Consider the following 12,788-nt stretch of genomic DNA (forward strand, 5'->3'; position numbering starts at 1 on the left):
ATCATAGAGCCAAATGTTCTGGCTCAATCCTCCTTTTGCATTGTAAACCCCCTTTAATAATTTTGCAGTTTCAGTTTTGTCTTTGTTATTTTAATCCAGGCTCTTCTTGACCTTTCTTGCTTTTAAAAATATCAGTTTTTTGTTCTCTTCTTTAATGCTGAGGTAGTTTTCAATGTTAGAACAATTTACTTAATTAGGCTTCCAATTTGATCCAATAAGGTAAAATAAACATGCAGTTCAATAGCTGTCTCCAGTCACTGATGCGTTCCTGAGGCTCAATACTAGTTAATTACTCAGAATGCATACAGGGTCAGAGGTCATTTATGATTGGTCTGGGACTGCCAATCTTCATTAGGGCCTCGCTGACAGCTACACATGTGACAGCATGCTCCACTGAGTAACACGTTCACTTTTTTTACTCTTATCTGCTTTGTTTTCATACAGTCTTTGTTCATTCACTCACCTTGTCTCCCTTTTGCAAATCTTTTTGTCTGATCCTTTGGCATAAAATTGGCAGTAATCATATCATCCGCTGGAAAGAACCTGCATCATAATTAGTATTTACAGTTTTCATTTTAATCACTGGGAATTTACTGTTTCTCCACACAACACATCTTATATATATTGTTCTTTTTCTGCTCCCTTCAAGCCATCCCCCCTTTTCTACATTAAATTGCGCACCCTCCTCCTTTTCCCATCACTATAAGTGCCTCCGTCTTTACCAGACGGCTCTGCCCGACCCACCCCGCCTCCACCCACTTCTGTCTTCCCTTCTCCTAATCTTTTTCCCTTTTGAATGGAAGAACCTGCAGCATCCAGAGACAGAGATGGAGAATTAGAGGGATGCTGTGAGGATGCGAGGCAAGAGAGGGAAGGATGCATTTAGGATTTAGGAACTCCACTTTAAGGGAACTTGAAGGTACTGAAACCAAAGAAAAATGAACCATTTTTTGGATTAGATCAATAACCATAACGGGATTCTCTCCAGGACTAACTACTAGGGTCTTTGCAAGTCTGGGCATTTCTTTTGAACAACAAGATACAGAGGGAGGGGACACGAGGAGTAAGGAACAGCAGTGGTGATACAGTAGAGGACGTGAGGAGGTTTACAGAAGAGGATGGGTGGACTTGGCTGGTGTCTCGCCACAGTCTTCAGTTGGGCAAAATTTTTCTTCTTTTGCATCTTCCCATTTTGGAAACAGAGGAGAAGCAAAGACAAGGTACAGTTTTCTTTGTAGATGTAACTTGATTAATTGGAGGTTTTTAGGTTTTGAAGTTGCTGTCAGTGACTTTGCCAGATTTTCCTGTTTGTAATTGAAAAAAAAAAAAATCAAATGCTGCTTTTTGCGAGGAACATGTCGCATATAGCTGCATTACAGTAACTGGGAGTTAGTTGTGACAAATTAGAATATTTTTAACCATGCTAGCAGCGTGAGGGTCAATGTCAATCTGTCAGTTGCTCCACCAGATTTGGTCCAGACTGAAATATCTCAACAACTGTTTGATGGATTGCCATGAAATTTGGTACAGTTATTAATAGCGCCCAGAGGAAGATTCATACTGACTTTGGCAATCCCCTGACTCTTCTTCTTGCACCATAATGAGGTTGACATTTGTGGATTTTATTTTGGATAGAGTCTTGTGAAATTTGTTACAGACATTCATGTCCCCCTTCTGATGAATCAAAATAACTTTCATGGTCTCTTAACTTTTGGTCTAGCTCCATCATCAGGTCAAAATGATCATTTGTTCAATATTTTTAAGTGACCAAATACCTGCAAAACTAATGTTCTTTCCATCAGCCTCTGGTTTACTTTGTGTTTAGTGCTAATCAAGAAATGCTAGCATGCTAAACTAAGATGGTGAACATGGTATACCTGCTAAACAACCAAATGTCATTGTGAGCATGTTAGCATGCCAATGTTAGTATTTATCACCACTTTACCTGACAGAGCAGTTTCAAAAAATGTGTTTGTTTTCTCACATTATTGATCATAAACTAATTTCTGCAACAATTCCAGTGTAGTTTCAAGTACTCTTTGTAGCATACGCATGACACTATTCAATTTGATCAACAAAAGCATGGTAACCTAATGATTTATAGCAGCTGAGGCCGGATGTGTGAAGCATTGTGATAATGATCTTTTGCGTGACCCCATCTCCAAATATCCCACATCTGTTCCATCTGCAGTTGCCAAAAGCATTGTGGATGTAAATGACAATGGAAATAAATTTAATACTTGTATGATGGCCCGTGCCAGTGGCGGACCTGACATGAGCACAGAGGACGGAGACAAGCTGGAGAGATAAGCACAATAGGACGCACACACATGGACACGCAACCGCAGACTTACCAGGATATTGCCAGTTTGACTTAGGCCCTGAGTCTGATGGCTGGTCTGTGCTGATGAACAGAGCCATTAATCTTGTAAATGCAGCCACTGCACAGCCTCTTGCACACATCCACTCACATACACACACCCCAATATGCACACAGTATTCCACTTAACATGTGCACGCACGAAACTCACCTTTAATTAAAGCAGAAACTGTTTTTAGTCAATGGTTGGTGGGCTGACCACAGACACATTGGAGCTCTTAAGCATGTCCCTTCGTCTTCTGGTGTTGTGCATTTTCCTCCACTGGCATTTTGATGGTTGCCATGAGATGAGGTGAATAAGCACTTTACCTTCAGCTGCCCTCAGTGCTGGTCACTTTGAGTGGTTGTTTAGTGAGCGGCGGGGGCTTATCAGGGCTGTGTGGTGGTGCAGTGAGAAGGATAAGCACCTGTTTTGCTGAAGCAAATGTCCTTGAGACAGATTCTGAATCCCTGCCAGCTCCTGGGATGCAGTTTCATCGTTGACCCTGTGCTCTGACCTTTCAGTTTAAGTTGACCAAAAAATAATGCTTTCCCAATGAAGTTTTATATTGTGTATTGTATTCTTAAACCTGCAATAACTGATTATATAACACCTCTAGAATTCACTCTCCTTTTAGCTCTAGCTTTGGTCTCCACCAGCTCCTGAGGGAAGTATCTGTCTCTTTAGCTGTTAAATGCTTCACTGTGTTCACCAGCTAATCACTACCTTTGTCAATTTGCTGTTTGGTTCTGAGCCTGTAACATACAGTGGGTTTTACAGCCTTTTCATTAAAAACAGCTGCCTGCTGCGGCTGAAGACAACACAAAGTTGCGAGCTGTAAAACCAAAACAATGAGCTGAAAGAAGCTAAAATGAGGGAGAGTGATAGTTCTTTGTGGGATCATGAGGGACACCTGTCACATACACTCAAAATATTTTTCAATATAAAAATACTGATTAGAGCGGCTTTGTAGTTGATGAATGCATTGTCCAGGTTCTTAGAATTTACCAGAAGCCTTTTGTTGTGGTCAAAAAAACAAGTTTTCAACCTTAGTTACTGATTGCAGTCACAATATATATTTTGGCCACTTCATACATTGATGTAGTTTAAGTTTTTACAATCATGATACATTATACACTTGTTTTTAAACAATGTCACATTTCTTTTTTACTTTTCAGGCCATTTACCTCCCGCTTTGTTGGGTATTGTGTTGTATAGCACATTTGTGTATCACGCACCATTTAGAAAGCTGCTGAGAGATTGTGTTAAAATGTCAAAGCCACAGGATGTGAACGCCCTGCACACTGCAGCGAGAGTAATTCAACAAAGTACTGTGCTACACTGTACTGTATTTATGTGACGTTCTGTTTATTTTGGTGTATTTATAATTTTTCTGTGTGTGTGAGGATTTTTATATGGGCTTTTTTTTTATGCACTTTCTCAAAGAACAATCCTCATACATTTGACTTTCTTGGCATAAAAAGCATGACGTAAATAAACAGAGGAAGGAGTTGGCATAAATAGTCACAGCCAACATGTTTTTTACAGACACAGAAACCAGTTGGGTCGACAGAATATCAAAGTTCTTAACGGGGAACTCCGAGGAAATATATATCATGTAGTGCCACACATGCTAGTTTGATTGCAAGTTGATCTGTGGAACGTACTGTGCAGAAACACTCCTGGCACATGTGTGAATGATACAGATCCCACAAATCATCACTTTCATGTTTCCTAATGACAATTCTTCAAAGCCCCCCCCCCCCCCCCCCCCCCCTTCCAAAAAAAACCCCCAAAAGGCTTCACACCATGTGAGAATTATCGTTGTTGTTTCCACGGGTCAGTGTGTTCTGGTACTGAGCGGATGATCCCTCCTCTCCTCTCGGTGTTGCGCAGCAGAGAGAACAGGGGGAAAACGTGCTCTCACATGTGAGTGTTCTGCAAAAGGGAGGGCAAGGGAGGGTCTGTATTGTTTTCAACAGATGGGAGACACGGGGGTGGGAAAGGGTGTGTGCATGTCTGTGTGTGTTGGGGGGCCTGCTGGAGTGTGTTCTTCCTCTGTCTGTCAACAAGTGAACTCCCCCCTTCATGGCGGCTTCTAGGATGTCAGCCAAGATGACAGAACACACCCCTTTGCTGTTTACACATTCACTTTCTCCTTATCTATCTGTCTTTATCTGCTATCTATCTATCGGCTTAGCTATTTGTGACACATTTTATCTGTTTATCTGTATATATATTACATTTCTCTCCTCCTCTTTTGATTTTTGACAAACTGCCTCACTTGCTTTGTTTTTCTTTTGCATGCAATTAGTATTATTTTTGCCTTTAATACTGAATCAATTGTAACTGGCTGCCCAGCTTTGATCTCTCCCAGCTTTTGTTGACCCATCTTTGCTCAGTTCAAGGACAGTGACCTGATACTGGTTAATCTTCTTAATTGTGTGAGTGCCTCGCTGTCCCCTCTTGGCTCTGGTTTACAAAAGAAGGCAGAAATGGTCAAGGTTAAAGAGGTAATAAAACAAATCCTGTGAGTGAGCTGATTAGCCTTGGAAATATGCCCACAATGCCTTTGCTACATTACAAGCTCCCTCACACACACACACACACACACATGCACTCCCTCATCCTCTGCAGTCCCTCTTATTAACATATTTAATAACTCTGAGCAAAAGTCTGTATGATTGTAAATGCGGAGGCAGTGTGACCGCTGGCCACCAGTGGGTGCTGCGGCTGTACTTGGTTGATTTATGAACTCTGTGGTGTGTAGGGAGAAAATGTCAGTGGGGTAATACAGTCTGTCGCCTTTATTGTGCCAAAAATGACTTTTATGACAGGATTATTGTATCTGTGGAGTCATGATATCAAATCATGATCCAGTTTTTAATGATCTCTCACTGCTCTGTGCTATTGTTTTCATGACATTCTCTATTTTAACACTTGTTTCTCATCCAGGAGTCCCCCCCAAAAAACTGTAGCTGCTCTCACTGTGTCTCTCAAAGACTCACAACACTATAAAACACTCCTTCAAATATATTCTTCTTTATTACATATTAGAATCATAAGAGCACAACGTTTCAAGCCCAGATTGGCTCTTTGTCAGGAAAAAGAGCAAAAATAAAACTGCAACAATTTTGTAAGACTGAGCATAAGATATTTTGTCTTCTTTTCCCTTTTCCAGGGTGATTTAGATAACATGTTCCCAAGAAGTGACTCATTCTGATTAGCTTCAGTTTCATTTTGATCATTTCCCAGTTGTTTTTTTAATTTTTTTTTTGCGATTGCGTTTATGCATTCGTGCATGACTTTATATCTTGATATTTTGTTCAGTGACTTTGTGTATCTCTACAACTTTATAATATTTTCAATATATTGCTTTAGTGTTTTGTATAAAATGTTGGGTTTATTATATCTGGCTTGAAGATGTGCTGTAACTGAGGTTGTAGCCACAACTTTAGGAGGGACACACGTGAGACGATATGATGCCTCTCTACCTAACTGAGAGCCAGTCTGGGCTTGAAACATTGTACTCTTTTAGATATCTAGTAAAGAAGAACATTTTAAGGGAGCATTTTATTATGTTGCATGTAAATCCATTACATTCTTTTTACAAATTTAGCCAAAACTTGATATCATTCCTCTCATTCTTTCTTTGTCGGCCGTGCAGCAAATCCTGATGTTATATATAGAAGATATTCTAATATCAGAAATAAATAATGCATCATACACAGTCTGTCACACTAGAGTGTGCTGGAAGGAACTGGGAGATGCCTTTTATGCAACAGAAGAACATAGTGTGCAAAGTTTTTATTTGAGTACCACTAAGCTCTGCTGGACAACACTCAAATGCACAGTCATTCGGTGACTTAGTGCACCGAAATAGCACCGAGCAGTTGTATACACTTCCCTGTGTGAAGTGAAATATCAATTATTCAAATAAAGTTACATTTTAAGACATTGTAAAGCTGCTATACTCAATTGTTTGCTTCGCTTGACAAACCCACAGAGAATTATCAGCCTGTTTTAGCGTCTTTAGTGTCGATTGAGCAATTAATGCTGCAACAGTTAATCAATATGCTAAGATTTTCTTCTTTTTCTTAATTTCATAGCATTGCAAAATTCTTTTTTTTTGCTGGGGGGGGTTGCCTGCTGGTCCCACTGTGGATTTCACTCAGCAGTTTCTCAATTTCTCAGACAAACATCTCGCTTGATGTGTGTGTGTCTGTTGTGTCTGTGTCTGTCTGTTGGTTTGAGGGGGATTAGGTTTAAATGTTTTCTCTCTATCATTGTCTCCTTTAGTGAATTTGCTTCTGTAAGGGTGGCCTGCAGGAAATACCAGGGGATTAATCCTCTGTGCCACAGGGTGAGTGTGTTTGTATGTTTCTCTGTGTGTGTGGGTGGGTTTGTGTATTTGTATAGTGTGTGAGAAAGATGTGCATGTGTGTGTGTGTGTGTGTCAGAGAGAGAGAGAGAGAGAGAGAGAATGAGGGAGAAATAGGTGGTTATTGGTGGATGTTTATGAATGTGGCGAGTTTGATAGTTTAAATTAGGTGTGTTTATGTTTTAGGGAAGCAGTGGGCCTGGACACTTATGTGAGAGAATCTTTGTGTGTATTTTACAAAATTACGGGTCCATGAGTGTTTACAGGTGCGTGTGGCCCACCACTGGGTAACATTTGTGTGGCAGTTTCCAGTACTTGCTTATAAGGAATACCCGCACAAGGGGATAAAGAGTCACGCATGGGGCTAACACGGTCATTGATGAGCAGTGAGGACTTACTGAAGCAGCTTTTGCTTCCTGGCCCCTCTGTGTGTTTTCTAAGATGTAAAGGGTGAAGATGGGGGGTGGGCTACTTTTATTTTTCTCTTTGAGGAATAAAGAATGTGTGAATGAAAATGGTAAAGGTCTGCAGAGATAAGTCTAGTGATATTCTATATTTTTCATCTTGGCAACAAATCTCATAACAAGACCAAAATGAACATTTAATTGATCTTATCAACAAGTATTGTTTGTATCCAAAGCTCCATATATCTCATATGTACCATAGAGCTCCGTTGTTGTCTAAAAACTATTAAAAACACATCCCTGGGTGACATGTTCCTTCATTACCATGAACACACACACACTCTACTTTATTTATACTCATTTCCACGTACACCATCCTGCTTCCAGAAATACTCACCAGCGAGCACCAAACATGCAGCTGAAAATAAATCTTGCTCTATTTTCTCCTGTATGAGTAATGTTTGCTAAAAAAACTACAACACCCAGCTGTTTAAGAAAATTACTGAATCTATACATTTGTGACCAGTGTTCAATAATGTGTGTGTCTTTAGCAGGAATAAATGGGCTTGAGACTGAGAGACATTGTAGGGAAGTGGAAAAAGCGAAAAACTGACTAGTTCATTGTTGGCTTTGGTGTTGTCATGGGATTGTTGACAATAATAAAAATATTGACTAACGCCAGCGTTATCTCTTACGTATAAGACCGAGTACAGATTAAGACATTATTATCACAAAACTTTGACTTATTCCCTATTTTGGAATCTGATGTTCTCACCATTAATTTCACAGATTACACACACATATGGTATGTTCTTTGATTTATCACCTACAGATTTTAGAGGCACACTGTGGACACCTTTGCTGCCAACTCATGAAAGCTCATCATCATCTACTGCAGATTTTACAGACGCTACGGCTGTGGGTTCAGGTAGTTATAATGCTGAGTAAAGAACTTTACAAAAAATATCAGACAGCTGGTGTCATAAGTAGGAATCAAGTATACAGATTTGAGTCAGGACTGACAAACTAAATAGCACGTGTCTTTTCAATTTTCCAAATTGATTGGCCGAAGCATTTTCCAGCGTCAGGAGAAATGCCAGACATTCATCATGAGAGTGAATATGGAGGGAGACAGAGTTTATGAAATATTACACAGGAAAACCTTGCAAAGAGGGAGATGGAAGGAGGGGGAGGTGAAGTGCGATGGATGCTGAGGAGGGGGGGGGGGGGGTTGGGGGTGGAGGGTGCGCACAGGGAGGGGGGAGGGATCAAGGAATGAATGAAATTAAAAGGGGTGAGACTTAGAGGGGTAAAGACGAGGGGGGGAGGGAGGGAGGAGGAGGAGGAGGAGGGGAGGGTGGGATGGGATGAGAGAGAGAGGAGGGGCAGGAGAGATGGATAATAAGTGGAGTACCCCCACCCCCTTTGCTCCCGTGGAGAGATGGGGGCTGCCTGACCCCCCCCACCCACCCCTCCATCCCGCCACCCCTCAAAAAAAAAAAAAAAAAAAAGCTTTGTGAAACTTTCCCCCGGCAGAGGGTAAGAGAGGCAGAGTGAGCCGAGAGGAGAGGCAGTCAGGATCCAATTAGAGGAGAGAGACAGAGGAGGAGAAAGCAAGTCAGACAGTGAGAAAAGAGGGAGAACGCAGGATCCCCGACGTGAAAGAGAGAGTGTGTGCTCTGGTGCATCCAGGATAGTCATGGCTTTGCAGCGTTGGCCAACTCTTCTCCTGGCTGGATTAGACTTAAGGAAGCCCTCTGGTCTGTAGCAGTTGCAGCATCACTCCTGTCCGTCACCATGCCGTCTGTCTCCCTCAGCCTGCCAACAGCTCTGGCTGGCCCCGCACGCACCTGGGTCTGTCTGTCCTGCATGTTCTGGGTGAGATAACTTTTCAACTGGAATTTTTCTAATCAGGATCATGAGTTATTTGTAACTGTCAGCACGGGATATCAGAACTCTACGCGTAACTAGAAGATGTGAAGATGTGATTGGCGGTTTGCAAATTTAATAACTTTGCGGACCTCAATTGCACAATATATGCCATAGTGGGAAACATGAGTGTGTAAGTAGTTCATAAGTGAATTGAGGGATGAGGTAACAATCAGCTTGATGATGCAATAAGCCAAAATGCCTTTGTTGTTGTGATTTTGCACCAGATTAATCGAGAGGTGATACTTCAGACCGGTGCCATTGAGAAACCCCGATCAGATCAAGCTGGTCAGGAAATCTATTGGGTGGTCTGCTTGTCGGGGGTTGGGTGGAGGGTTGGGACCTCGGCCGCGGGGGGCCTTGGCACGGTGACACATGTGAATGAGGGAGATATTATGAAAGAGAACGGGAGGGTGTTTGAACATGAGACAAACTGAGCGTTGTTTCCCCCCTTGAGAAACACATTTTTCTCCACGGCTCCACGTCCACACTAAAAACTTGTCTGCTCTGACACCGAGTTGGATTTAATGGGACTTCTGCTCTTTTCCCCCTTAGTCTTTCTTTCTCACTCTTTCCCCACTCCCTTTGCTCCCTGTGTCCCGCTCTGTCTCGCTCTAGGTGGTTGGGACACACAGCTATTTTTGCTTTCTCTTGTATAATTCAATCTGCTGCGCATTCCCGCTCACAGTAAGGGGTTGTTTGTGCACTTGTGTGCCCTCTAAGCTGTGATGTGGTCAGCGAAGAACTGTGTTTGTGCGTGTGTGTGTGAGTGTGTGTGTGTGCGTGTCCATGCTAAAAGCATTGTGACCGCGGTCTCGACATTTGTCTTAAAACACTGTGAGTGCTTTTCCTAATTTGTGATGATATGAAAGAACATTCCTGGCTCAAATATACAACATTGCATGCTGCTCTCCTCTTTTTTCAGCTGAATAGAGGATGAAAGAGGAGAGCGGTTGAATAGACTATTGAGATCCATCCTTCCCCATTCTGCAGTGGTCCTTTGGGACATGACTGCACACCACTGGCAGAGCTGGAGTTCTTGGCGAGGAGACTGGATAATCTTACAGAGCTCTTCATCAGTTAATTACCATTCTTTCTTTTGAGGAGCGGGAGGCGAGGTGAAAGGGGGGTCGTAAAAGAATCTCAAAGCCCCCCAGCTAAGCTCTGGGTCACTGATTGACTGCATCAGAGCACTGTATGACAAAGTGAGCTCACTTAAGGGGGCGGGGTTCAATCTGAGCCCCTGCGTTAATAGCAGGTCTTTGTTTGGCCCTAAAACATCCTTAATTTGGGCACACCTTATTCTAACATATTGGGGTTAGGAGATAGGGTTAACCTTCTCTGAGAGTGTCCTTTCCAATACGTATTGATCAGAAAACCAAAAGACCTGCCAAGAGCACTAAAGATCAGAAAGTCTTAAAATGATGAAATGCCAAGATTGTGGAGGGTTTTAGGCATAGATTACTGGCAATTCTCCTTCCCGTTGTCATTTTTTCTGTACGTCCCTCTCAAGTTTGCATAGTATGGACATAAACATACTCCTTGGGCAGCTGGGAAAGTGAGTACAGCTGCAAAAGCTGTTATGAAGTGATGAAGAGGTAGGAAAGACAGATAGAGAGAGGGAGAATGAGCATGTGAGAGTGAGTGAGTAAGTACAGATGCAGGAAACAGACTATCTTCACGATCTAGACAAGGTCTATTCCTTCGCCTGGCCTCTGAAGGGGAAGGTTGGCTCTTTTTAGAGCAGGATGGTCCCGGATAAAGGAGAGACTTTTCCAGTATAGAAACGGAAACAAAAATGCTCAGGAAAATATAGGAAGAGACAGGAACAACTTGAAGGACAAAGGAAATGAACAGAAGATGCTCCGGGCAAAAACCGAGGGCAAAGTAAGCATGTCAAGGCGCAACAGGCCTTGAAAGAAGACCTTCGCAAGAGCGCCGCTCCTCCACCAAACGTGGTGAATAATTAATGAATGCCAAAAAGGGTTTTAGGAAGAGTTTTATCAGGTTTCTTTAAAAAGGAACACGAAACCAATCAAAATGTCCTCTAACTGCCAATTGCTGAAAGAATGTTTAAAGGCCATGTAAATACTGTTGATGCTCAAAAACACTTTGGCTTTTGCACGAGACAGGTGTTACTATTAGCACACAGTACATACCGGGCAACTGCAAGCTATGGCAAAGGTGTCTGCAGCAGTAGCTAGGTGCATCTGATCTGACAAGGTGAAAACATGGCCTCAGAACGCCGCCTCACGGTTGCGTTGATGCAAATATTGACCCTTGGCTAAACCTTCTGAGTTGTCAGGGTTCAAAGAGCTCCTCGGGATGATCGATATCCATTAACGTACACACAGTCCATCTAGTTTCAACGTCAGGTCTCCAAAGGATTGCTCTGGGAAATGGTGTCATCTTAGGAATGTTAGGTCACTGGTCTTTAGTTGTCTTGACTTGAAAATAGACAACCCTGAGACCTGTTGTTTCAAAATGACTCGGACCTCTAATTTCTGCCTCTGAAAGCAGAGATTTAGATGTATGACACCCAAAAAAGTAACTTTCAGTCAATTCGTCAGATTCAAAAGGTCTAATTTTCACTGTTTCTACCTGTCTTCTTTTATTTTTTTTTAGCTCTTTTCTCCCTGCACTCATCTCCTTTCCCACCCTCCTTTTTCTCTCTTGGTCTGTTACTAGTTTCAGTTTCCCCCCAATCCGAGTTCCTGAGATTACCACTGATTTGAGTCAAAAAAAGTTCCACATGTGGGGCCCCTTTGAAATACGGCAACATTTCTGTAATTGTAACATCTGGGTTTACATTGCCCCAATGTTTTTCACTATAATGGATTTACCATGAAGTTGGTTTCCAGCATGATGCTCACTCAGTTGTTACCATCCGGGGGAATTTTGGGCTATTTTGTCTTGGTGTTTCTCTTTGCATGTGTTTTTTTTTTTCAATGGTGACTTGGTTGAAAAATCTCGAACAACAAAAAGGGGAAGTTTAACCCTTGCTCAGTTGATTTATGAGAGGTGTTGAGCTTTGTGTCATCCCCCACCCACCCCTTTTCGTTCTTGAAGAGACCCCCAGCTTTCTGCATGCTTCACTGGTCACATTGGCCTTAAACCTCCCAAGACCCTCTGGCTTTCCCTGCAGGGAGTTTTGCAGGATTCAGAAATCTGACTGGGTTTCAGTTTTTGCTCTCAATGGTTCATGGATGTTGACTTGTAGACCACAGTAAAGTCATGTTTGTTCACATTTCTTTTTTTAGTGGTCTAAGTTTCTCCCGAACTCTCTACTTTACCACAGATGAAATACTGTAAATCTAAATAGTATGGATTTGAAGTCAGGATGAATTTAGGATCGTACCCCCCAAACCTTTGTGTCTAATTCAGTGCAATAATACTTCATGTCTCTGATGAGCTTTAACCAGCTTTGCCCCCCCCCAGAAAGTGTAGTACTTGTGTCCTTTTATGTCTGGTTGTCATGTCCATCACATTATTTCTGTCAGAGGTGGAACAGGAGATCAGCACACATAAGTAATGGACAGGCTTTTATTTTAGATTTGGTTGGTCTGGAGTCATGTAGGACAGGCTCACACAGTTGTAAATGGCAGACATATTGACAATGTTTTTGCAATGACAAGCAATTTCAAGTGTAGCTGTTTGTATTAAAGTATGATAATGGACTACAAATGTCCCTTTTGGTTTTGCTTGTTTACCTTT

General features: G+C 42.0%; 1 protein-coding gene across 11 annotated transcripts in view; it reads left to right on the top strand.

Moving 5' to 3' along the window:
• Window positions 1-12,788, top strand: part of tns1b (tensin 1b) — a 174,565-nt gene that overhangs the window by 24,265 nt on the left and 137,512 nt on the right. For 8 of the 11 annotated variants that reach the window (XM_067603005.1, XM_067603017.1, XM_067603006.1 and 5 more), the window contains exon 1: window positions 6,556-6,723. The exons of 2 other annotated variants lie outside the window; for them this stretch is intronic. In XM_067603005.1, coding sequence (XP_067459106.1) covers window positions 6,571-6,723 — 153 coding nt within the window. In that variant the 5' untranslated portion in view covers window positions 6,556-6,570. Of the gene's footprint in view, window positions 1-6,555; window positions 6,724-8,702; window positions 9,024-12,788 lie in introns of those variants that run through there. One more of the 11 variants, XM_067603011.1, reaches the window with a different exon arrangement.

This window comes from Thunnus thynnus, chromosome 11 (genome assembly GCF_963924715.1).
Source record: "Thunnus thynnus chromosome 11, fThuThy2.1, whole genome shotgun sequence".
Lineage (NCBI taxonomy): Eukaryota > Metazoa > Chordata > Actinopteri > Scombriformes > Scombridae > Thunnus > Thunnus thynnus.